The sequence below is a fragment of the Balaenoptera ricei genome, chromosome 1, assembly GCF_028023285.1.
Source record: "Balaenoptera ricei isolate mBalRic1 chromosome 1, mBalRic1.hap2, whole genome shotgun sequence".
Taxonomy (NCBI): domain Eukaryota; kingdom Metazoa; phylum Chordata; class Mammalia; order Artiodactyla; family Balaenopteridae; genus Balaenoptera; species Balaenoptera ricei.
Genome location: NC_082639.1, coordinates 53,162,345 through 53,189,904, shown reverse-complemented (window position 1 = coordinate 53,189,904; position 27,560 = coordinate 53,162,345). Strand labels below are relative to the sequence as shown.

The 27,560-nt window shown below is 40.0% G+C and overlaps 1 protein-coding gene across 12 annotated transcripts in view; it reads right to left on the bottom strand.

Annotated features, from left to right (window-relative positions):
• PATJ (PATJ crumbs cell polarity complex component) overlaps positions 1–27,560 on the bottom strand; it is a 352,223-nt gene that overhangs the window by 41,064 nt on the left and 283,599 nt on the right. For all 12 annotated transcript variants that reach the window (XM_059923762.1, XM_059923772.1, XM_059923791.1 and 9 more), the window contains 4 exons: positions 27,245–27,359; positions 24,055–24,188; positions 4,860–4,943; positions 4–197 (listed from right to left, as the gene is read on the bottom strand). In XM_059923762.1, the coding sequence (XP_059779745.1) occupies positions 4–197; positions 4,860–4,943; positions 24,055–24,188; positions 27,245–27,359 (527 nt within the window). The remainder of the gene's footprint in view (positions 1–3; positions 198–4,859; positions 4,944–24,054; positions 24,189–27,244; positions 27,360–27,560) is intronic.

Genomic DNA, 27,560 nt, shown 5'->3' with positions numbered 1-27,560 from the left:
TACCGCTTCCCAACGATGCTCAGGCCCAGTCCTCGGCCAGCCTTCTTCTGCAGATCCACGGGGAAAATCTCTAAGTTCTCCTCATCTCTGTAGTGCGCCTCATCTCTATATACCACCAGTCGCACCTTCTGGGGGGTCTGCCTCAGGGCTGTGATGGCTTCTTCGTGGCTGGCGCTCCGCAGGTCAATCCCATTAACCTGGAATGACGGGCATCCAAGATGGGCTGCTGACAGCAGAGGCCTCTCTGTCTGGGGGAGCTCCTTGACCCAACCAGTGAAAAACCTCCAGAAATGTCCAGCCATTCCCAAAGCACACAGGGAGTGACCACTAGCAGTCATAGCTGCTTCAGATACAAAGGACGTAATCCTTACACTCCCCCACCCCAAATGAGCATAGAGGGTGGGTTAGTACACATGATAATGCAATTTTAGGTGGCTGTGAACTTTACTGTGAACTCAACATGAGACAGCAGGGACTACTTGGCTCATTTAATTGAGGTCAAAGGGGAAATAAACATTAGCATTTGGTCAGCATTTTTTGGACTCAGTTTGCTGATTGAATTTGACATCCTCACTCTTAATTGCTAACATCATGACTACTTCAGAACAGGCCAGAAGGCAATGAGGGACTGGTATTTCTGACAGTGTCAAAGACTCCCTGAAGTCCACTCATTTGAATCTGTATCTGAGTGAGCATAGACAGGACCATGCATTAGACAGCAGACTATACTGGAAACAGCACTGAGTAAAACCATGGCCCCGCTTCTAGAAAATCATGTGAATTTTGGCAAGTCATGTAACCTCTGTGAGCTTCCATTTCCTTGTCTGTTAAATGGCAATCATAGCCAACTTATTTATTTACTTAATAAATGCTTGTGTATTAGCCCTTTATGAGAATTTCCTCATTCAATCTTACACTAACTCTCTGATACTATTACCATTTTACAGATGAGGAAACTGAAGCATGGAGAGGTTAAAGTGACTTGACCAAGGTTACAAAGCTAGTACATGGAGGAGCCACAATTTGAACCCAGATTATCTTTCCACCCTTAGTCTCTATACCATGCTGCCTCATCTTATTCTTAGAATGGGTTTTTGGAGCTCCCTGCCACAGCAAAAATCAAGTATTGATGTTGGTAACTCAATTTGACACAACGGAGAAATTAAGAGGCAGAGTAGCCCAGGCTCAAATGAAGGGACTCATGGGTCACTTCTTCAAGGTCCCAGCTAGGAAAAGAGCCAAACCAAGGGAAGGATGGGCCCAGGCCATGGCCAGGTGGATGACAGAGTTCTCTCAAGATGTTGGTTTCAGTCTGTGTTTTGGTCCATCCCTGTGTGTCCTGGGCAGGTCAAGCCTACCTCTGGACCTCCATTCCTTCATCTGTACAATGAGGGGCTGGTCTAAGGCTCTTCTAGTTCTAACATTCCAAAGACTCAGGACTCATGCATAAAGAATGGTTACAGAGAAGGGAGAAGAGAAGAATGAGCCCTTCTTGGAGGTGGTGACTTCTGAGCTATTATTTAAAGCTGACGCTATGAGTCAAGAAATTGTTTAAAAGCCTAATTTTCAAGCTGCTTTTTCTTTTCTGGTGTATCTTGGTGGGTCTGTGAACTCACTTAGATTAACTACACCCAGAATAACAGTGTTTAAGCAGGGGTTTTGGATATAGATGGAATTCGGTTTGAGGGCTGATTTTAACTTACTATGTGAAACCTTACATAGATTACTCAAGGCCAGCTTCAACTCTGTCTTCCACAAATTGGAGATAATAATAATAACAATAATCATAATATCCATGTAGTGTTGTGAGGATTAAATGAAATAAACCCTGTAGTACATTTGGCACAGGGCTTGGCATACAGTTAAGCTTGACAGAAGTTAGGAATTGGTAGTTTTAAAAGGAATTGAAGTAACTGCAGTCAGGGCTGTATTTTCTCAGTGCCAGCATTCACTGTTACTTTAGGCCCACGAATGCACTTCAGGCCCACGAATGCACTTTCACTGTTTGTGAGGTAAACCCACAGACAAAGGGGAAAAGAATGTCTACAGAAAATGTGGTCTGAGCTGATTATTTTCCTGTATTCCAATAGATGGCACACAAGACCACTTCTGCTACTCAACTGAAAAAAAGTTACCTCCGTGACTGAAGGTGAATTCTCTAAGCCTCTAAAATACCCTTTGAAAGGCCCTAATAATTATGCTTTTAATTAAAAGCATTGTCATTAACTCTAATATTACAAAAGCAATTCACACTAAATGCCAGCATCAAGATGTCTCCTCAAATCAAAGTGATCTGTTCCAAGTTCACAGTTTTCATTTTCTCCTCTGCTTATCAAGAGACACCATTAAATGCACCAATAACTGTAAGAGAAATATTGCTGTGTGGCTAGAATATTGTGCAGTGATGTATTACCTTAAGTGTCTTACATAAGCACCGGATGCATTATTTAGAACATTGATTGTAGAGGGGTAGGAGTGGTAATAGCAGGGTTCCCTATTTGAGAAGGGCCATAGGGAGCCCCAGTTGTCAATGGGAGTATATCATGTCCCTTGGGGAGGACAGGCATTCGGGGAAATGGGTGAACTGCTGCTTTGGAAGGAAAGAATAACCAAACTAGGGCAGCAGTTCCTCATTATTTTACCCCCCCAGGGAAAACCAGGCATTAGTCCTCTACTCTTTCTGCTCCCACTTGCACAAAAATAGACAGGGATAATGGGAATAGGTGTAGGGTAAGAGGAGGGACTGAACCTTAAAAAAGAACCAGAAAGAAGACAGTCCATGTTAATCACAGAATCATAAATCTTACCAGGCTAAAAAATTATTTGACTATATCTTTGTAAGCAAAACCTGGCGTGTCCTCATTTAACATGAGGATAGTATAAAACCATGGAAGGCCAGCCTGCACCATGCAGAGGACTCTCATGAGCAGAGAAGCCATTGTTTGGAAAAAGTACAGTCTCAAAATGTATCACCAAAGCTGGCCTGTCTTCTTCTCGAGGCAACCTGCAGGCCCCAGGCTGACTATGCCTCATTATGCATCTGTACACAACAGCCACAATTGGAACAAGTTCCAATGTGGAACCTAAAGCTGCTTAGAAGGGAAACATGTTCCTTGACCAACCTGAGAGCTACATTTCTTAACTAAACACACAGTATGCTTTTGTGGACAAGATCCTGTCTGGGGTGAGAGAAGAGCCTGTCTGGCTATCTTTAATGAGAAGTGTAGACCATCCATCCACACTGGGTAATAAATTCGGCCAGATGCCAGGAAATGGTTTAGTTGACCTTTCAAATTCTCCTTGCAGTTAAAACAAATTTGCTTTCTTCATGCTTATCTGTCCTGAGTGTTCACTTATACACGAATATATTTTATGGAAGACAGCAGCTACAGCTGAGGGTCTATTCAATACAGATAGATAAATTAAAAATTTTTCTTTTATTGAGGTATAACTGCTATAAAATAAACACTACATATTTAAAGATTTATACTGTGAATTTATGTGAATTTATACCTGTGCAACCATCGCCATAAACAAGAAATGCACATATTAGATTTAGTTCCACGTGTCCATTACAGAAAAATTTGTGGGCTTACAAATTATGTTAACTATCAAGACATGTATGCATCTGTACTCTTCTGAATATTCAATCTATTCCTCTATAAAGCCAATTATGATAGCACCAGTTAATTAGAAAATCTAGGGAGGAAAAAAACCCCCTCAAAACTCCTGACCACTAAAAAATGGTGTTGTATGCTAAAACAGTCAAGTCAATTCCCAAAGAGGCTACATTTATTTTTCTAACCTCATACACTTGCACCTTAATGAATGCACTGGGAATATGTCCTAATCCAATGATGAAGCACAGTAAAGGCCTGCAGAGAAACCCTATAACTTACCCTGAATTTCATTTGAACTCAGCTTGGCCTCTCCTTTAACCCCTTCTTGCCTATGTTTTCTACCTTTAATTATATCTCTGGTTTCATCTTGGGAGGCAGACTTGAACCACCAAAGGGAAAAATAAAATTCTATGATGTCATTCATAATGTGCTACATTAAAGCTGCAAAGCAAAAATGCACATGCCCACCATAAAATGTTAACTATTCAATTAAATTCATCCAATGAAAGAAATAAATGTTGCCTAAAGGTTTCACACCATTGAAAAAGCTCTTTAGTTCCACCTACCAGAGTGCCTGGCATTGACTTTCCATTCATCCGTTTCCTAGTTCAGACACTGCCTGCGTTGGCTCTTTTTAAAAGGCTTTAACACCTTTGCTAAATGAGAGTCCTTTTAAAAGAGGCAAGTTAAGCATTTCAATTTTTAATAAGTACCATATAGCACCTAAAGGAAGAAGATTCTACGTTTTCATCAGCTAGGAAACAAAGGTACCATGGCGTGGACCTCCATTTGACATAAATATACTTATTAGGGATAAGAAAATAATAATACTTAAAGCTGCAATCAAGTCTTTTAAAATATCAGGTGTGCATGTTTATGTGTGTGTGTATACGTATGTGTTTTTAGAAGGGAATTTAGTAAGGTGGAGAGGCAAAAAAATCAAATTGCAATACTATACAGTTTCATTTGATTATAGAACCTTTAGTTGTACTTTCCCCTTTAATTAAAGAAAGTTTTCACAGACAGATTTAGGTTGGTAATCTGTCATGATTCTAATGACAGTTATTTGATGTACATCAAAAAAAGAAATAAAGAATAAAGTACATGTTTTGTTACACTGGGAAAGAAATAATAAGGATATAGTTGAGTAGAAGACAGTGAATAGGTAAACTGACTGTGGATCAAGGTCACTAAAGGAACCATATTTGCTGGTATAAAATAGAATTCATAATCACACACCTCTAATATCTGGTCACCAGCCCAAAGTCTTCCATCTCGGGCTGCTGCCCCTTCTTCATAGACTTCATGGATAACTATAGCATCCTATAAAAAACAAATTCTTATTAATTTTTAACAACCATAAATGCTTCCTTAAGCCAACAACCAAACCATAGGCAGCAACCCACAATTTGCTATTTGTTAATAAAGTCATATTTTATTTGACCTAAACAAAATACAGTTTTGGTATATTGAGAGGTATAATCAATTTTTCCTAGGTTTATTATTTCATTCTTTTAGGACTGGTTTTGCCTAATATTTCAAGTTAAACTTCCCTCATGTGTTTTACTGTTAACTGTGTACACTGCTGCTGTGTATAAACTTGAGGTGAACGATGTCTCATTCTTAGTTACATTTTATGGTATATTTTGAAACATGTTTTCAGGTATTTATTGGTATTCAAGGATTTGGCATAGAAGTGTGGCCTGATGAAGGGGTTTTGTCAGACCTCATTACTTGGGCAATGAAAGATAAGAACTTAGGGGAATGAACTGGCCCTGGAGGACAGAGCATGGAGTAGGGGAAAGGGCATTCACAGACCTAAGTGTAAGACACTGTGGTTTCAAATCCTGACTCTGCCATTGTGTAATCTTGGGCAAATTAACTCCTGAACTCAGGATTCTGAGCCATAGAAGCAGGACAGTAGTTAAGGTAGGTAAGGTTTGGTTGAGGAAAGTGTTTCGTGGTTACTGAACTAAAAATTTTTGTTTTTCTTTGACTTAATAATCTTAAATTTTTTATCATCATGAAAATAACAAGTACCAATATAAAGGACTCAAGCAAAACCACAGGGTGTAGTAGACCATGCAAAGAGACTGCCTCCTGTACCCGCCCTTAGTCCTACTCCCCAGAGACAACCACCACCAACAGTTTCCTCAGGATCCCTCCAAATAATTTACTCCTGTACACCTAATTATTTATGTTTTGGTGAGACTACTTTAAAAATATTCAATTGTGTACGTTCATACAATTTTCCTCCCCCCCCACCTCCCGCCTCCCCCAATGCTGAGCAAGAAGTCAAGCTTTGAAATCCCTTGCCTCAGGGATTTTTGTGGAGCTGAAAACTGAAGCAACCAGAAGTCATTGGTTCTTTCTGCTGCTTATAAAACTGAAGGGCACGGAAATGATGGTGGTTAATGGAGGTGATAGGTGTCTTGGCAGGCCACTGGAGAGGAAAAGCAATTTTAAATGGAGACTAGAAACAGAGATCTGTGGGTCCCTGAGAAGTGAGGATTTGAGCCCTGCACTGCCCAGTGCCCTCCCATTCCCTGCCCCTCCAGCCCCCACACAGGTTGCAAGACCCTGCAGACAGTGGTCAAGGGCTGCGGCCTACAGGCGTAATGGATCCCACCTTGAAAGAAGTCCTGAGTCCCAAGCATTGGGGCCTGGAAGCGGCAGGACTTCCAGACGTGAAGAGATCATGCAGGCCTGGGTAAGCACAGGCTTGGTGATTACCAGGGTGGACTGATGACAATGACCACAGGGGCCCCAGCGTTGGGGAGCTTTGTGACAGAACCAGAACCCTGAGAGCCAATGGACCTCCAAAATGACTGAGGTTGATTCCACCTCAGTCCAGAAGCGTGGAGTCTCAGAATTAGAATTAAATTGACTTGAAGTAAATAAATGAAATATTTCTTGCAAAAATATAAGATAGGTAAAGACCTCCAAACCAAACCCACTTTTCAAAGAAAAAGTTTCCTGTACAAATGCTCTAGTAGAGAAGCAACCAAAGAAAATCAGAGATCTTTAACCAGATGACCCATCTGGATTCCAAATATCTTCCCAATAACAAATGCTTTCATTTTATTACCACACAGTTCTGAAAACATTCTTTATTATTATAGCAATTAGAGAGGCAGCCCCGAAGAGCCGGGAAAGGTTCCTTGATCCAGACAATTTACATTTCAGATTCTGTACCAGCAACAGATTTTAGACCATTCTTTGTTTTAACTCTGACTTATGAAATTTCCAGACCCAGGGAGCATTTATACTGCCAAGAGTTTGTTTCTCTGCACTGTTTCAGGGGAATGATTTCAAGGAAATTTGCTGGGTCAGTGGCTTCAGGCGATCCCAACAACACTGCCAAGGTGACACTAAGGGCCATTTTCATGAAGCTAGTTCAAGGAGAAATTAATGCAAGCTCCTGGTTACACCCTCTGTAATGCTGGGTTTCAAAGCTTGGTGGCCAAATGCCCCGTTTTCACTGGATTTGGGAGAGTCAGACTGAACTTATGCTACACATGGCTTTTACAGAGCTGAATTTTCAGCATAAACTCCTTTGATCTTGGAACATTACAGAAGTCAACTGGGAAATTTCTCTTCGTTCATACTCAAAGGGAAGAAAAAGACCCACTGGAGTTTTTAATCAGTAAAAGTAGCCTGAATCCAAAACTCTTAGATACTTTCTGGGTGCTCAATGAACTATCACACATAAAATAAATATACCGTTAATAGGCTCAAATAAATGCTGAATTCACTGCCAATGATCTGTTTTTGGTCCATGAGTCTTTCTAGATGGAAAACTCCATTTCTTTCTTTCCTTTTACTCGACTACAGTTGTGGTTTCTCTTAAAGTCATCAGTGAAAATACAAGAAAATGTGAGGCACTCTGACCTGTCAATAGAAAAAGGTCACATTTCTTACCATGTGCCCTCGTGTGCCCAAAGTGCTCTATGAAACTGTGGTTCTGGCCAGTTGCATTAACTGGGGGTGACAGAGGTGCGAGGTAGGGACCAAATTAGAAATGTGGGCTGGTGAATTGGGAAAAGAAAAAAGATTTATTTTTCAAAACTTATATAGTTCATAGTAGAACAGAATAGTAAAATAGACACTGGTTTGGGATATTTTAGACATCTATTTGACGAGGCTCTATTAAAATTTTACTTCTTTCTTGCTTTGAAAAAAATTGCGATTAGATGAAATAGTGGGTCATTGATGAAAGACTGACCTTTATTATTTCAAATAAAAATTTGGAGTTGATTATACACATGATTCTCATCTGCTCATTGTATCCTCCTAATTTTAATGCTCTTGAGCTATTTATTCAAGCAAAGCTGCTTGTTAGGGACTTCCCTGGTGGTCCAGTGATAAAGAATCCGCCTTACCATGCAGGGGAGGCCAGTTCGATCCCTGGTCGGGGAACTAAGATCCCACATGCCGCAGGGCAACTAAGCCTGCGTGCCGCAACTACTGAGCATACATGCCTCAACTAGAGCCCACGTGCCAAAAACTACAGAGTCCACACACCCTGGAGCCTGCACACCACGACTAGAGAAGAGAAAACCTGTATGCCACAACTAGAGAGAAACTCGCGCACCACAGTGAAGAGCTCGCGCACGATAACGAACAGCCCGCATGCCGCAAGGAAAGATCCCGCGTGCCCCAACGAAGATCCCACGCACGGCAACTAAGACCCGACGCAGCCAAAAATAAATTAAATAAAGAAATAAATCTTTTTTTAAAAAAGCTGCTTGTTGGCACAGTTTTGAGTGCCTTCTCCTCCACCAACTCCCTCCCACCTTCATATCTTTGTGTATTTAAATAACACTCCACCCTGGATAACTCAGTGACTCTGTCTACCAGTATCAATGACTTCTTTTAAAACGCGTCTCTTCTAGAAGCAATCTATTAATCATTTCCCTGTGGGTGGGTTGCTGGCTTATGCTGAACAGAGGCTGTAGAGACAAATGATTATGAGCTAGGCTTCTGGAGTCAGACTTCTCAGTCCAAATCCTGGCCCTGCTACTTCTGGCCATGGGAAGACTGTTAACCTCTCAGCTTCCTCATCTTTATATGGTTCTAACAATATTACCTACACATAAAGCTTCATGTACAATGCCAGCACATAGTAAGGAAGCGATAACATCTCACTTATTTAACATCTCTGTGCCAAAGAGGCCACATACTTCCCATTGTGCCATTTAGTCCTCATAACAACTAAGCAAGTTCAGTGTTATCAGTCTCATGTACAGTTAGGGAAAAGGAGGTTCAGAAGGGTCAGATTTGACCAGGTCTTTGCAGCTACTAAGTAGAAAAGATGAAATTCCAGCTTGGGGCTGTTTAACACCAAAGCCTGTGTTCCTATCACTATTGCAAGCTTCTCATCTGCTTTAAATATTTTATTTTGCACTTGTATAAAGACAAATGCAAAATAAAACTTGGGATTTTCCATATGGCATCAATTCTGTTGAAATACTGTCTCCTTAGCTCCACAGCAAAAACCTTGAGGGCATGAGCCGATCATTTTATAGACAGTGAACAGACAACAGTTGAAGTAAAAATTGAAGCCTTAGGCTATAGAGGTGGGGTGATGATCTATGGGTCTCAGTTGCTAGTGTTGGTACCTGATTAGGGGTTTGCACGACACAAAGCATGATGGGGAGGCCCTCTCCCCACCCGACATAAAGTCTTTCTTAATTCCACTTGTTATTCTTATCTACTTCTTTCCTTCCTTTCACCTTTTCAGTCCTCTTTCTGTGTACCCATATGATTCACTGAATGATTTTTTTCTACAGGAGCAGAAATAGAACAACATTATATACAAGTGATAAATTGATGCTTAAAATAAAAAGTGTTCAATCCAAGAAAACAGATTAATTTCTCCTAATGGCAGACCTGAGAATCATTTATAGATGAACAAGACTGACATATAATAAAAAAGTAATTTCCTCTTGGTAGTTGTGTGACTTTCACTGGGACAATAGGAATTTGAGTAAGATGGTCTGTTTACCTACTGCCTGAGGTAAGACCAATAGTGTCCCCTAGAAACTCTAAATTATTCATTTGACTTGCCAACTCTAGAGCCAGAGAAGAATTTGACCAGTGAGTTGTAGTTTCTCAAACAATGGGTTTTCCCTAAGCAGAAGGGTAAGGCAGGATTTCAGAGATGTAGGAAAATCTTCTGCTTAAAAACTTCTCCCTCACCAGTCTATATCTGAAACATGTTTAACTTGAAAAAAATTTCTTTATTCCACAATTAAGGACAACAGTAAAAAAAAAACAGAGAGCCAGGAAGAAGTAGCTGGCCAGCCAATTCATCATATTGTTTAAGGAACCACTGTCTTAATGTCCCCATTCCTAAAAGAATAAGTATTTATTTATTTTAAAATATAGATAAAATATGCATATGGTATTAGACTCAAAACAGTATACACTGAGAAGTTTCTCACCAGCACCTGTCCTTCACTCAATTTCCCTAATCAGAAACATACAGTATTAAGTTTCTTGTGTATTTTTACAGAGTTAGTCTATATATCTATATTTGGAAAGTAGTAAGGGCACCAAATACTTGAAGGTCGTGCCTTCTTTTATCTGCTACCTACTTTGTTTCATGAAATTCTACTGGAGCCAGGTAAGCATCACCTCTTCTATGAAACCTTCTTTGACTCTCTTCCCTGGTAGAGTGGATCAACCTGTCTGTGGGTCACTACTATATCTTAGCATTATTGAACTCACAGTATCACGAAAGCTTGTTCATGGATCTAGCTCCTATACCACCTCCTGCCCTCAGTGGAACCCTTCCAGACAGGAACTGTTCCCAACTCCTCCTTGTATCCTGGTGCTGAGCAGGATACGTGTTTGCTCATGTATCCTGCTCAATAAATGTTTGCTAAATGATCATCAAGAAATTCGCTGGAGATAGAAAAAGGCATCAAAATGACCCAGAAAGAGGAAGCTGGCAGGGTTAGTATGTCATAATCTTACCCTAACCCAAACAAGTTTCTGATGGTAAAAGTGATATACAACCAAAATACCCATCACACATGGATATTAAATCCATCTGAATTTCCAGAGGATTAACTTTAGCTTGGAGAGCAATTTTAAAAGGCCAAGTATGAGGGATTAATTATCATGGAGCCCCACAAAAATCACAAACACCTCCAGGGGGATTTAAACTCTGAATTGCTGGAAAAGAATTTCACAACACATGGTAATGTATCCTTAGACAGTGTCAGAGTCATCAGACACTTTAGCCCATCAATCACCATTTTCTTTACTGTTCAAGCTGCCAACAAGTAGATAAAGTAACTCATAAACACACCAATCATTCAGCAAAAGGAAATTTTATTGCTGTCACAATAGGCTTATAACACTTAAAGAAGCCATGTGTTAGAAAAATTAACTAAGGATCTCCTGTGGACCGAAGGATACCAATAAGCAGTGTGGGTGAACTATTTCCATAGAAAGAGATTTTATAGTTTTCATTTCTAGATATTCAGTGGATTGTTTTAACAAGCATTTTAGGGCAAAACTTTGATAAAGAATTGTATAATAGACATTATTATAAAGGACTATGTATATATGGCTTAATTTTACTGCTTGAAGGCACATTTTACTTAATTTGGATTGCTCTGGAATTAAATCCAATTTTTGTCATACTCATAAAAGCCCCCACACCCACTCATAAGGGACATTTTAACCACATAAAAGTTTCACATTAAATTTCACATTTAGGTGGAAAACATATTTACTGATGATGCAAAAAGAGTGTTACATCCTTTTTTCCTGCTTTACAGGAAAAAAATCCCTCCTAACAAGAAAGACCTATGAGGACTAAAAGAAGAATTTAAAATGTTATATATAAAATGGGCATTTTTTGTCCCTGTGGAAGAAACTGTGGTTCAGATCTGCAGCCTTACAGGATTAATGCTACTTTTAAACGTCATTTAATGAAGTTCCCCTCTATGGCTGTCACTGCTCAGAAATCATACAGACATGTCTTCTATACAGTAGACCACTTTCTCAGCAGGAAAGCCAAACCAATGAGAGGTGATAATACAGTGGGGGTAGTAAAATGTGCAAACCAAAACTACATTCAACTCTACGCTGAAAAACACATGTAGATGTATTAAGTTACTGATTTGTGATGTCTACTGCCATTAGACAGTTTAAAAAGAAAGTGTGGGTTACAACTGCTAAAGTATATCTCACTTTTAGCAAAGTTGAAGGGCTCCAAACTGTATTTATATAAATAAATGGAGGAGTGTCTTAGAATATGTTTTTTGTTCTATCCCAAATCCTTTGTGACCACATCTTCAAAAACCTAGCTTCCGGGCTTCCCTGGTAGCACCGTGGTTGAGAATCTGCCTGCCAATGCAGGGGACACGGGTTCGAGCCCTGGTCTGGGAAGATCCCACATGCCGCGGAGCAACTGGGCCCGTGAGACATAATTACTGAGCCTGCGCGTCTTGAGCCTGTGCTCCGCAACAAGAGAGGCCGCGATAGTGAGAGGCCCGCGGACTGCAATGAAGAGTGGCCCCCGCTTGCCACAACTAGAGGAAGTCCTCGCACAGAAATGAAGACCCAACACAGCCATAAATAAATAAATAAATAAATAAAAAATACTTAAAAAAAAAAACCTAGCTTCCCTATTACATTTCAATTAGAATGTGATTTGCACTTTGATGCAAAAGGTGGTTTTAAAAAAAAAAAGGCAGTAGGGTGTGGAAGAAGGACCCAGAACTAGGAGTGAGAGGAGGTAAATTTTCTGACAGCTCTGCAGTAGCCAATTCTGCAAGTGGTTCTGCATGAACCCCTTTGTTCATGATACTTATCATCATCAGTAAAGCACAGAGCTGAACTATGTGACTTCTAAAGTCATTCTAGCTTCGAAACTTTAGACCTTGATGACCCCATACCGTGTGCAGAGCAAAGCAGAGAAAGCCTCTGTTTTACACATGCTTAGGCCCTGCCTAGGAATAAGACCTCCTTCTATTTTTTTTTTTAATTTATTTTACTTATTTATCTTTGGCTGCCTTAGGTCTTCGTTCCTGCGTGGGCTTTCTCTAGTTGTGGTGAGTGGGGGCTACTCTTCATTGCGGTGTGTGGGGTTCTCATTTCAGTGGCTTCTCTCGTTGTGGAGCACGAGCTCTAGGCATGCGGGCTTCAGTAGTTGTGGCACACGGGTTCAGTAGTTGTGGCTCGCAGGCTCTAGAGCACAGGCTCAGGAGTTGTGGCACACGGGCTTAGTTGCTCCACAGCATGTGGGATCTTCCCCGACCAGGGCTCGAACCCGTGTCCCCTGCATTGTCAGGCGGGTTCCTAACCACCGTGCCACCAGGGAAGCCCAAGACCTCCTTCTAAATGACAGACCAGAAGAATCGCAACTCTCATAGGCTAAGAGAGATCAGAAAGATATGGGGGCTGGGTCGGACTGTATTAGTTATCTTTTGCTGTAAAACGTAGTGGCTTAAAACGAAAGCTAACCATTTGTTTGTTCATAATTCTGTAGGGTGGCGCTTTGGGCTGGGCTCAGCGGGGCAGTTCTTGTGCTCTACGTTGTGTCAGTTGGGCTCTCCTGTGAGGTTGCAGTTAGGTTGGCGGGGGCCTCAGCTGGGATGGCTGGGTCCCTCTCCCTCCAAGTGCTCTCTCCGTATGGTGTATGTCATCCTCCAGGAGACCACTCCCGGCTTGTTCTCAAGGTGGCAGTATTTCAAGAGGACAAGAGCTAAGCTGTAAGGCCTCTTGAAGCCACACAATGCCACTTTCACTACTATTGGTCAAAGCAAGTCAATGGGTCAGCTCAGATTCGAGGAATCTGAAAAAGCCGCACAAAATTTATGGTCAATTTTAATCTACTACAGAGTTTATCAAGTCAGCCAGAGGAATCTTCCAGCCTGTCAACAATGGAAGGCAGCAACACATGGTGGGAATGGTACTGGCTATGGCCACATAAACCTGTGTTCAGATTTTAGCTCTGCCACTTATCATAGGTTTGTGATATTTCTATTAAGTTAATTAACCTGTCTGAACCAGTGTTTCTGTCTCTGTAAAACAGAGCTCAGAAATCCTACCTGTTAGAGTTTGAGGATGAAATAAGATTATATATGTAATGTCAAACAAAGTGTCAGCCAAAGAGATGTTAAATAACTGCTAACGAGGGCTCCCAATACAGATATGTCTAAGGTTTAAGAGGCACATCTGGCACATAAAGGAAGGAATACATATATGTCAGAGTGATCAAAATTCACAACTCTAAGGATGAATGACACCAGTCTTGGTCCATTTTTTTAATTTCTAATTTTCCTGTTAAAATGCTGATCCTACAATATAACTGATTGCTTCTTTTCAAGAAAGATTATGCAACAAGGATATTTTAGGTTATTTTTTCTCAAGTCATGGACTGTTCAGGGCTAAGTCCAATGGACCATCCAAATGCCAACAAGATGTAAACCAGACTACAAGAGTCCTGTTCCCAAATATTGTGATTCTTCTGTTTCAATCAAGTTGAAACATATTGTTTGTGGATTCCATATTTGCAAATTGCCCTGCTTCCCCAAATCAATGCTCTTGGTGCATTCATGGTAATTTGAGGACATGAGCAGAGTGGTGAAAAATTTGAGTTGCTTGATTCACTTGCTCCTAGCTGAGGTAGAACAAGGTAACATTATGCTTTCTTGTTTCAGCTCTCATACTGGAAACAAGCTTCCCTTAAAGGGTCTTCTTAGTGCCACATGTTTCACATTTTTGTACTATCATGTGCCTTACCGAGAAATTACATGTGTTAGACAACCTTCATTCGATTATGAGTTATAGAGCTGTTGGCCATTCAATGTTAATGAATTAACAATATGTACTGAATAAAGTATCTTTAATCAGAAACACACATAAAACAAGGTTATATATTTCTCATCGGTTAAAAATGTTGTGACCAGAGGTTTGGAGGAGGAATCTAACCCCGTCTTTCCTCTAGAAGCAATGGTTTAGTATTCACTAATTCAGTGTTTGCTGCAACTTTATAGAACATAATTACCATGAATAAGAAGAACTGACTGTACTTCCTCCTGTTGCTTTTCCCTGGTGTTACTTCACTACAACAAAATTGGGAAACCTAATGTGAAAGCTGATAAAGGTAGAAATGCAGACATATGCTATCTGTAATAGAGATGGCAGGACTCATGTGGACAAAGGCAGCTCTCGGCTATCCTTGGTACACCGAGTCAGTGGGTTGATTAACCCAGGGTGGGAAGAATTAATGCATTTTTCTTATGCTGTGGCACGTGTTATTATGCTTATACTCAGTGTGTTTTGTGGATCTATATTTTTTGAACCAATTACAAAGGTAAAATGCAAAGATGATCCAAGACAAGTTGCAAAGTAGCTAATCTTCCCTACTTTCAGACCAAGAACTTTTTTTTCCCTTCTTTGATGCAAGAAGTATTTGGCATACCCTCATCGATTCATAAGAAGCAAAAGGTTAAGAGGTTACTTTCAATATTTCATAAGAACATGCAGGACCCAAGGCAGAATATAGTCAATAATTATCTTATTTCCTTTGTTCTAAGATGATTTTTTTTCTCATTTAACAATTTTATAATTTGGAGTACATTTAATGTACTGCTTTCCCACATGAATACAATAACATTATTACTTAAGAAGAAGTATAGTATTTATCAAATTGATGTAGTTTTGCTTGCCAACTTCATAGATTGAATATATAATTGTTTCTGTTCAGAAAACCTGAAGGGGCTATAGTTATAGAAGGGAAGTCAGCAAGAGTCAAAAGAACTTATCTATCATACTTGGAATCACAGTTTTTAAAATCTGGATTCTCTATTCTGCTCCCTTTTAAATAGAGTTCACAACACAGATTTTCTAAGAATCTCAGAACACAGTCAGGACTTCAATTAGTCCCCATAAAACTCTGCTACAAAAGAAACAAAGAGTCTATATATATCCTAATCTCAATTTATTCATCTATTCTAATATGCTTGGGGTAGGGTATGAAGACTTGCACCTACCAAACCCTTCAAAGAGAAGGAAAATGGATCACAGTGTTCAGTACCTATAATTTTGGAATACTGAAATAGTCTCACGTAATAAACTATAGATCACATAAATAAGCATTAAATCAGCAATAGACATAGAGGCTCTTTTGACATAAAAGTAAAAGTAAGGATTAGGGACTTCCCTGGTGGCACAGTGGTTAGGAATCCGCCTGCCAATGCAGGGGACATGGGTTCGAGCCCCGGTCTGAGAAGATCCCACATGCCGCGGAGCAACTAAGCCCATGCGCCACAACTACTGAGCCTGCGCTCTAGAGCCCGTGAGCCACAACTACTGAAGCCCACACGCCTAGAACCTGTGCTCCTCAACAAAGACAAGCCACCCCAATGAGAAGCCCGCGCACCCCAACGAAGAGTAGCCCCTGCTCGCTGCAACTAGGGAAAGCCCGTGCGCAGCAACGAAGACCCAACGCAGCCAAAGATAAATAAATTAATTTTTTTTAAAAAGTAAGGATTAAATGATCAGTTACACAGGAAGCAATAATACCAATCTGTGTGTGTGTGTGTGTGTGTGTGTGTGTGTGCGTGTGTGTCAAAGCAATGGACTAGGTAAGCTATCCTAAAACTCAAACTCAGGGATTGCAAATTCTTGCACACTATTTATAGGTAACTAAAATGTGGAATGAAAATCCCAGCAATAAAACAGCTAATATAAGAATTGCTTTGAGGGCTTCCCTGGTGGCGCAGTGGTTAAGAATCCTCCTGCCAATGCAGGGGACATGGGTTTGAGCCCTGGTCCAGGAAGATCCCACATGCCGCGGAGCAGCTAAGCCCGTGCGCCACAACTACTGATCCTGTGCTCTAGAGCCCATGGGTCACAACTACTGAGCCCACGTGCCACAATTACTGAAGCCCGCATGCCTAGAGCCCGTGTTCCACAACAAGAGAAGCCACCACAATGAGAAGCCCGCACACCGCAACGAAGAGTAGCCCCCACTCGCCGCAACTAGAGAAAGCCCGTGTGCAGCCACGCGGCCAAAAAAAAAAAAAAAAATTGCTCTGAATATATAAAAATGTTTCACATTTTAAGACTTTGAAAAGCTTTCTCTTCAAGCTCAGAAAAGAAACTGTTTTATATTTACTTAAAATGGAGTTCCTTTGCCAAGTCTGATTTAGCAAAAAGTTGATACTTATCAATATGAATATAATTTTTCATACTGAAATATAGGTTTAAGGAAATGGGATAATATTTGCATTATAGTTTATAAGTCCCTATAGTTCCATCTGGTACTTATTTATCTAAATTTTACTCAGCTTGCATAATATTTTTGCTTACAGTCATAGCCTTTAAGATCAGAAATGCCCAAATCTGGAAATTCAAAGGTACTATTCGTTAACATTCTTTCAGTGTGATTCATAGACTTTTTGCAAACTCTGCTTTGATTTTAAATAAAACTAAGGTAATAAGATGTTTTGTATAAAAATATATGACTTAAGCAATAACAATAAAAGGAACTTGGCTTTGGGGGTTTACACGCCAAAGCAAACCACGCTCCTCATGAAACAGACTGTGCAAAGTTCATTTGAAGGAGAACAGCAAGATAAAACACTTAATCAAGTGTAAAATAGTTTTCTACTCTGCTTACTTTAAAAAATATCTAGTGCTTTAAGTTGCCACAGTCCTACAGTTAAATGGTCAGAAGCTGTAACAGCTAAACAATGGTATGCAGCATGGTGAAGTGTTAAATCAGGTCACTTCAGAACCTGACACATGGTTATAGCTAAAGGACAGGTATTCTTCACGTCAATTTCTAGATGGAAGAACTTCGCCACATAATGTCCAAATGGGAGAGTCCTTCTATCTTGATGCTTCTTGCTAATGGACCTGCCCTAGAGAACTTCTGTTTAATAAGAATGAATTAAACTGGTAATAAATCAGGCGGTAAAAAAATTACAGGTGTGAAACTTGGAGATAAATGACAAGATTCTGAATGTGACATTCCCAGGCCTTTTTAATACTACGAATATCTAAATTTTACAATCTATCCAGGGAATCCACTGACCTCATTTACAACAGGATGGTACCAAGAATATAAAGATAAAACAATTGCCCTAGTCTAACTGTATTCCTCTTGCAAAGAGATAAGCTTATCTCCGGACCCAGAAGAATACCAGTATAGCAACTAGGACTTATATTTATGAACTTTCCTTTCCAAAAGTGATAACAATTAATAGCTTCCCTAAAACAAAACAACAGAACAATAATTATGCCTTATTCTCTAGTTTAAAAAACTCAGGACTTTGAAGTTTCAAGAAATTTGTGAGACAGGAATGCAAAGGGGGTGGGAGGAGAATTAATTTTCTTATACTATCATTTTGAAAAAGAGATTTATAAATGTAAATGTTGCTCCTTGATTAAAAAATAAAGTCTAATAATAATAATATCCTTGCAGAGTGGCTGCCTGCCTTTGTCAAAATATTTCCTGAGATGGGGCACTCACTATCCCTAGGCAGTTCATGCCATCTTTGGTCAGCTGATGTTTAGGAAGTTCTTCCTTAAAATAATGTGAAAGCTGTTTTTCATTGGGCACCTTGGGAGCACCTGAATTGTTCTCATCCTTCATCCACAAGAAGATAACCTTACATGCTTGCAGAAAGTCATTGCTGTCCCTCCTGGTCTTCCCTTTTCCAGTCTGTTCAATTCTTCCTGAGATAACGTGGTTCCAACAATGTTCTTGTCAACCACATAATTATGCCCAGAAATGAACAGAATACTCTAGCTATAGCTAAAACCGGTCAGAGAAGCACTCCAGACAGATCTAACAGCATGTGCAAAAGTTTTGCATCAGGTGGGAACAAGACTCATTAAAGGAACTGAAAAAGGCTGGCATGGCTGGAATTCAGAGTGAGTACAATGAGGCTGGTTAGAGTCATATTTTTAAGTGTGCAAGGCTCTATATGGGGTACCAAAGATACAAAATAAACAGGTCTGTTCTCAAGGAGCTTAGGGTCTGGTGGGTGAGATGGATAACTCCCTTTTCCAGGTGAAGGTTGACGACACAGAGTGGTAGTGCTAGAAAAGGGTCCCAAACAGTGTGGCTTTTGAGTCAGACTGCCTAATTAAACTCCAACTGGACCAACTGCGAGTATTGTGTCCTTGGAGAAGTTACCTCGCTTACCTGTGTCTCGGTTTCCTCACCTATAAAATGGGGATAATGCTACTACTTCTCCTATAGGATTGCTGTGAAGGTTAAATGAGATGATGTTTATTAATTATGTATTAAGAACAGAACCTGAATCACTTTTTAAGTTTGATGCTGAAAAAAAAATGGCTAATTATCTAGAAACAGAGTCATGTTTCTCAATGTACAGGAAACATACTAAAGACACACAGATGAAGGGAGCAAAGGATCTACTTTAAGACGAATGTTTAACAATAATTAATAATAACTGAACTCAGTGTAGACAGGCACTGGGAAAAGTCCTTAATATTCTTTATCTTAATTAATCTCCATGCCAACCTTAAGAGGTAGATTTGGTCATCACCACTGTTTTACAAAGGAAGAAGCAGATTTAACTTAGAAGGGTTAAGTTTCTTGTCCAAGGTCCCACCACAGTTAAAGATCTGGGATTCTGATACTGCAGAATCAGCATCATTACTCTGCCATGCTGCCTGTTAGGTTTAATAGAAACACTGTCTATAGTCTGGGACCTTTGACAATGGTACTCAGAGAAAGGAAAATGCAGAGTGAGGGTTCTGGAGTAACTTTCCTCATTCTTTCTTCACTTCATTTGCTCAATCCCAAGAACAGTTCAAGTCTGCCAATATACTTAAATAAAATATTTAAGTTTTTCTTTCTCTTCTCTAGAATTCCCAAGGCTGATAATAAAATAACCCCAATAAATGACACTGGAGAGCTATATTTTAGTTCTTCTGAGGACAATGCAAATAAAACTTCTAGTCAGTAAGCAAACATTTCTGAGAAGGGGGCATTGAGGGATTCCAGGACAGGTGTAAGAAATATGATGCAAGCATCATAAGAGGTAAGAGTCCATGGTCTTCCATTTGGCAGAATATGCCAAGTCTTCTGAGCCACAGGATTTCATGCAAATTACCACTCCAAGACCAAAAAGGGGGCGGGAGGGAGACGGGATGAAAAGATGGCTAGATAGATGGATGGAAGGAAATTTTAAAAATATTAATTAATATACGATCTCTTTTATGTAATGTGCCTTATCTGGTTTCCTGGCTGCGTGCCTCCCTCAAATTCAATTGTTGAAATCCTAGTGCCCCTCCTCAAAGGAGGCAGGGTCTTTGAGAGGTGATAAGGTCATGAGGGCAAAGCCCTCATGAATGGGATGAGTTCCCTTATAAAAGAGGCCCCGCAGAGCTCCCTTGCTCCTTTCACCATGGAAGGATACAAGAAACCTGCAACCCAGAAGAGGGCCTTTATCTGACCATGCTGGCACCCTGATCTTGGACTTCCAGCTTCCAGAACTGTGAGAAATAAATTTCTGTTGTTTGTAAGCCACTAAGTCTGTGGTATTTTGTTACAGCGGCCTGCACAGACTAAGACACCTGCTTACAAGAAACACATAAAACAATGCTTGGTGTCAGTCTATTTATCTCTTGTAAAAATAAAATACAGTGTGTGTGTGTGAAAAAAAAAAAAAAAAGAAACACATAAAAACTAGCCTGTATTAATTAAATCTAGAAAGTTCATACTACAGATTTACTTTTTTTCCACTTTCCAGAGAAATTCCCTATTTTAACAGTCCCTGTTAGGATTTTTCATTGGTTGATCCCCTATATAGACCACAAACATTAAAGGCAGTAGAATCAACTTAAATGAGTGTGTGAGCTCTTTAAGGGCAGGGTTATTTCAATCAATTTTGTATCCTCAGCACTAAGCAAAGGGCAGCCTTTGAGCAAATGCATGCTTCCTACCAGAGGAGCCACACTCACCAAAAGCAGACCTGGGGACACATCATATGGTTAAAACAACAGAAGAAAAGGTTGTCATTGAGGATTGGGTCCAGGTGTGCTCCTCAACCTTCCCAAGGGGGTCATCCTCAGCATTACCTTGGTATTTTAAGAGGTCTATTTAGATGACTGGGTGCAAATACAATGAGATGCTAAGTGAGATCTCCCTGTGATCTCAGAAACCATCTGTCTTGGATCCAGAGAAACTATTTATAGCAGATAAAACTGATGTGGTGTCAAGACCAAGTCCCAGAGGCTTAATTCCTCTAAAGATGGCAAAAAAATATCTGTTGGACACACAACAAAAAGGGCACAGAAACCCTAAATGGGCGCGGGGAGGTGGGGTGGGGTTTGGGGCCAGTGCTTAAGAAGGGTCACCAGCCCTTAGAATGTGCTCTTTCCCAGCACCAGAGCTGAAATAAGGATGCATATCAGGATGCAAATAAGCAAATGCAAAGGTGCTTCTGTCAGTGGATCTCAACATTGTCCACGATTTCCTTTAATATGCTCTCGTCTTTGTTTGCTAACTTCCTGCTGGCTGGATGCACTCCCAGGACCTGATTGGATAAAGTAACCTGGAGTGTCAATTAGGCTATGTGTCCCATATCAGAATTTGGAGCCGGGCGGTGGGGGGGGAGGGAGGAAAAAAGAAAGACCCTCATTGTGGTAAACAATGGTTTTATCTGTTAAAGCACCTTCCACCCACCTTCTGTTCAGCCTCACCAAAATATCATGCCTATATATTACTTGTGAGTCTAACTTACAGCTTTTGATGAGGTACCTGAGGTTAGGAAATAAAAGCTGTGTCTCATTTCTCATTTTTAAGTGGTGCTTATCCTTCCAAGGACAATGGGATTTGCAGTCTCAAAAGGCAGAACCATATATTATGAACCTCAAGACGCTCTTAAAGAATTTTTTTTGGCTGCCTCATGGTAGCAAGAGAAGCAGAGCACAGTATTTCTCAAACAGCCTCTCATCCAGGATGCAGAAGGTGATGTCAAGCAGTGGAAGCCCTCAAGCTGGTGGCCAGCAGCACAAATGTACACAGTATTAAAGACCCAAGAGCAGACAAGCACATCTAACCAACCCACACAAAGCAAAAATCAAATCAATAACAATGAAAGAAAAAAAAAAAAATCAGCCAACAAACTCATTCAGCTAGGCCAGACATGCTGATTAAAGTCTTCCAATTCCCTCTGGGAAATCTAGTGCTGTCTTATTTTAACCAGTTATTAAGAGACTTATATTTACAACAAATAAATCAGAGGGTGACTTTTTCTTTATGAAAGAATTCACTGAAGAATTTCCTTAAAGCGTAATTTCTCTGGTTCATTTCAAATAGAACTTTATACAAATTCAATTTATTTACTATTCAAGAACATCTCTTTGGGAAAACGAGGCAACAGGCTATGGGAGGCAGACATCTCTAATGTTCAAGGTCAACCAGCAGTCTCTGAAAACTATCCCGATGGCCTTCGTAGAACAATGATATATATGTATATACATAAAAGTTTCTACTGTTTACAAAGTCTCTGATCCTCACCACAACCAAGTGAGTTGGGATTATTGGGCTTACTTAGTATGTGTGGAAACTGAGGCTTGGAGAAGGCACATGTCATGTGCAGTTGCTTACCATGTACTAGGCACCAGGCTAAGGTCATCTCTTTGATCCTCTTGGTAACTCTACAAGGTATTACAGTCCCCTTTAATAGATCAGGAAATAGACTGAGAGGTTAAGGAACCTGCCCCAGCTGGGAAGGGTAGAGAGGAAGTATGGCTGAGCGCTAGAGAGGGATGGTCAGCCATCAGCTCCCAGATCAGCTGAGGAGAGATCATGGAGGCTGGAGAAGCAAGGGAAGACGTGGGGCGGGGGCTGGAGGAGGTACAGAATCTTGATGGGCGGGTAGGTGGCGCAGGAAGAGAGCAGTTTGAAGGAAGGTGAGAGAGTCTAAGAGGCTGGAATGCATGTGGGTCTGGGTAACACTGGTCTGGTCCTCTACTGGTGGCGTGTTACCTCCTGGTACAGTAGGAGCTTGCTGGAGGGCTGAAGTGATTCTATGAACTGTTCAAAGGCCAGATCACATATAATTAGAAGGCATTATTAAAAACACAATTTGAAAATATAACCTAGACCAAATCACTTGAAGGGAAGCTTCTAAGGAAGAGTTTGCTCCTTTCCTCAATGACAAAAGCTGAACAGAGAGGATTCCAAGCCAGACAACAAAAAAAGTCGAAAAGTTCTGGGGCCTTAAGGAGCCAGAATCCCATGAAAGGGCTGGGAGCTAAAACTGGCCGCTGAGCTGACTAACTCCAGGTGTTCCCAGTTCCACCCAAGCTGATGAAAACTTCACAGTGCACACGGGAAGCTACACACAGCAGTTCCTGCCTGCACAGGCCAAGCGAGAGTAATTCAGGAAATAAATTATCCTGAACCCTGGAGAAAAGTTTTAACAATACTTTAATTGAGCTGAAGGAAATAAAATCCTTTAATAAATAAACACCAGCCTCTGAGCACATTCAGGTTCAGGTGGCTCACTAGTAGGGTCAAACTAAACATAGGATTCTCTAGATCAGTCTGGATAGCAGGAGAGAGAAGGAGCATGACCAGGAAACATGTAGAAGGCATTAAGACCCTGGTTTCTGCAGCCTATGCTGTTCTTGAGTTGCCTAGTGCCTTAGGGGACTAATATTCATTACAGAAAAATAGAACAGGATTCCCTACCCCCTCCAGCAGTACTAACACAGAAACATTATATTCCTGTCAAAAATGGAAAGAATTATTTTACTGATACTATACTTGTTTTAACTGTAAATCTGGCATATACAATTTACTTCTTACCAAATAAAATGAGCAAAAGAAATACCAAAATGTTCATTTAAAAGCATATTCATTAGTAAGAGTGGTTGTCTCTAGGGGGAAGCCCTGGTTGGTATCGGGGGTGGGGTTGAAGGGCAAGGCTAGGGCAAAAGGATAGGAGGGAGATTTACCGTTCACTTTATAACCTCTGTGTCAGTTTAACTTTGAATAATGTGCATGTATTACTTATTCAAGTAATACATGCACATTGATTAATCACATTTTTGTAAATCAAAACCCAGGAAGTTTTACATTTTAATGGCACCGTTGATCAGTGACAAAATACTGAATAATCAAAGATCCATCATCCAAGTAAAAATTAACATTCTAGACCAATTAAAAAAAAATTACGAGTACACGTGAACATGGTCAAAATAAAGCCAAGCCTAAATTTTGGGAGTGGAGTAACTGATGTACACTTTTATGTAGCAGTCCACTAAATAATAATGATGATAATGATCATAATAACAGTAGTTCATATACTTACGTACTATGAAAAAGCCAAGTCTTCCACAGAAGTGACCCAAGGCCATAATAAGGCTCAGCATCTAACTCTGTGCCAGTGGATATAGTTCACTTCTAGAAACTTACCAAGGGTGTGTCTTTTCCTCCCACAATGCTGAGACCAAGCCCTGAACGCCCCTTGGATATTTCTATAATCATTTCCTGGCCAGGAACAATGGGACACGTGGCAGGGTCCACTGACATAGGAGCATGGAAACCACCTGGAGAAGGATTGAACACAAGAATGACTGGCAAGTAGGAGATGCAGCTCAGCTCGCACCCTCCACTGCTCGGGGAGTGCAGCGTTTACATGTGTTTATCATTTCACTCTTTTCCTCCCAAGCACCATGAAGCAAAAAGCTGGGTCACTACTGCCCATTCACCCAGGGATGAAACATGACGTTCCTATGACACTTCTGAGATTAAAACAATAGCTACCACCAACCCACACGATCAACCATTTTAGTTATACTTGAAATTTTTTAAATCTTAAAATATACCATGAAAACTGGTATGGAAAAATTTAAGTTGATTAAATGATTAAGTACATATAGGTATATGTTATAATGAGAATAAAGACTTGTATAAATTCTGAGCTACAGTTATAAAATACTAATTAAGAAATAGTGCTTAAGTACTTTCAATTAGAGCATATCATATGAATTAAAATGTATAAAGGATCTAATCAATAAAGTATGACACAACTGAAAATAACCGTCATCTAAAAATGATCCCCAAATATATACATAGTAAAAAAAAAAGTGTTATAAACACAACACTGTAGAATTAATTGCTGGGTCCATAACTGGAAAGGCTTGTGAAAAGAGTTATTGCTGTTTTACTTTTAAAAATCATTGTTTTAGACTGGGTTTTTCTAAAAACTGGGGGAAAAAAAATATTAACACATATGCATCTTCAGTCAAACCTAGCCCATTGAAAAATCCAAACATTCAAAATGTTAGTTTCAAAAGACTCTTATACAAATAATAGTTTCTAGAGAATGTCATCTTTTTTGATAACTAGTCTTGATCATCATGAGTACTGATTCTTACACCGTGATAGAATTTGGTAAAGGTCTGATAATAAAGGGCCCCATCTGCTGGTCAGCTGCAGCTAATGCACAGGGGCCAAGCTGAGATCCACAGACCTCTGTACAAGTTGAGGCCAGTACACTATGGCCTAAGGACCAAGAATGAAGGTTGAAAAACAAAAATCCAAGGAAAAATAACATTTCAACACATGTGAAAATTATATGAAATTTAAATTTTAATGTCTATAAATAAAGTTTTACTGGAACACAGCCCTAATTCATTTACATCTAGTCTACGGCTGCTAACAGCAGAGTTGAGTAGCTGCAACAGAGAGACCACGTGGCCCGCAAGCCTTATATTTCCTCCTTGACTCCTTACAGAAGAAGTTTGCCGACACTTGGTAGAAAACAAAAGAACACAGGCCCTAGGTAAGCCTGTGAGGGCTCTGCTCTGACTCAGCGATAATCATTGTCTTTGGGACCGAAGGGCACAAGTTTCGGGGTGGTACAGAAGTGGATGTGAGTTCCCAAGAAGGAAATTAATAGTGGGTGCAGCTGAGGCTCATTCGTCATCAGAAAAATGCACGTAATCATTATCCAGGAGGCTGTCTGAGGAATTAAAGGAACAACGTGCCTGAGGTGCTCAGCCCAGACACTGGCACTGGGTGGTTTTCACATAGGTGCTGCTCCTGACCACATGGAATTTATTAATCGAATGGCCTCTCGTGTAACAATGACACAACCTCGGCAACAATTTTAAAAGGCCGTATCAGAAGGCTAGTAAATCGTAAACCTAATTTGACTCTAGATCTTTTGGCAACATACGTATTTCATGCTACGTTGTTCACTGATTTCCAATAAAAACAATGTATGACAGTGTCATAGTTTCATGGATGCTTTAAATAGTTTATACTCCTTATGTAAATCACTAGCTTAGTCTCTTGAGTGAGGAGAGAAAACATAGTAAGAGATACTGGAGGAGGCATTTCTTTCCCTCCTCTGCTTCTGCCTCACCCTATAGCCAGTCCTGAGTCAGTCTTGGTATTTATTTCTCTCATAGAATCCAGCCCAAAGCCTGACTCCTACCAAGCCCCCAATCAATGTTTGGTAAGTGGATGGATGAATGAATACAATTTCCACAGATTAAATTGTGGGATGATTAATTTCTGCTATAGAGGTAAAGATATGGGATATATATGATCAAAACTCAATTGGTCTACATTGGAGTCATCAAACTTTTTTGGTAACAGGCCACATGGTAAATATCTGGAGCTTTACAGGCCATACAGGCTCTGGTGCCACTACTCAACTCTACCCTTATGGTGTGAAAGCAGCCATAGACAACACCTAAACAAATGAATGTTCCAATAAAATTTTATTTATGGACACTGAAATCTGAATTTCATATAATTTTCATGAAACATTCTTTTGATTTTTTTCAACCTTTTAAAAATGTGAAAACCATTTTTAGCTTGCAGACCATATAAAAACCAGATGGTGGGCCAACTGTGACCCAGGGGTCATAGTTTGCTGACCACATCCATCAAGTCTTTTAGCAAAAAATTTAGTGCTTTAGAATAATACCTGCCTCATAAATTTTTTATGAGTTAATATTCATGAAAAAAATATGTAAAACACAAATACCATAAAGGTGTCAGGTCTGCTAAATTCATGCTGGGTTACGCTTTACCATTGGTGAGCATGTGTTTTAAATAGTCCTTTTAAAACTGACTTACACTGCATAAAAGCAAAATGGAAATACTCATTATTCATTCTGAAGGTCTATTTTCAACCATTAGTCAGCATAATTCAATCCAGGAATTCAAAGAGAGAAAGTGATTATCAATTTCTTTAAGCACTGAAAATCAAGTCTTTAAATAGCTTACATAAGGCTACAATTTGGTTCAATGTGATTTTTCAGAGACACTACTCATGAACTAAACACAATATTTTGGAGAGATTAGAGAATAATCTGGAAGCCTCAGATTCAAGTAGCATTTACTGAGGGCCTTTTTTGTTCTACTACTTTTATATTCAATAAGTACTAGGCAATCCCACTAGTGGAGATGAGAAAAATGATTTTGGAAGTAAAGTGACCTGCCCAAGTCCCAAAGCTCAGGAAGCAGAACAGGGATGCCAGCCAGGCTTCCTGACTCTTGGTCCAGTGCTCTCTTCAGGACATCACAATCCCTTCCTTTTCTAAGGTTTGATGAGTGGATTCAATTCTGCTCAGAGAAAGACTCATACCATAGCCTGTGAAGTCTGCATCTGTTGAATGGTATGAAGTTGGTGCTAAAGGAATCTCTTGTGAACTGAAGGAGACTTTTGTTGAATATTTTTGCTGTTTCATTCGGCTGTCAGCCTACAAAAGAAAGGAAAATTAGGTGAATGTCAGAGAGGAGAAAGGTAACAAGAGGAGAAGACTTTAAAATTGGTGTATTGTCACCAAAACAATGGTGCACTCCAATAATGCCTCTTGAAAGTTCGGAGTTGGAGAGGTGGCATGGGGAAGTTAGGATGATTTCTGTCCCATTCCCCATGCTTCCCTATTTAACTTTATATC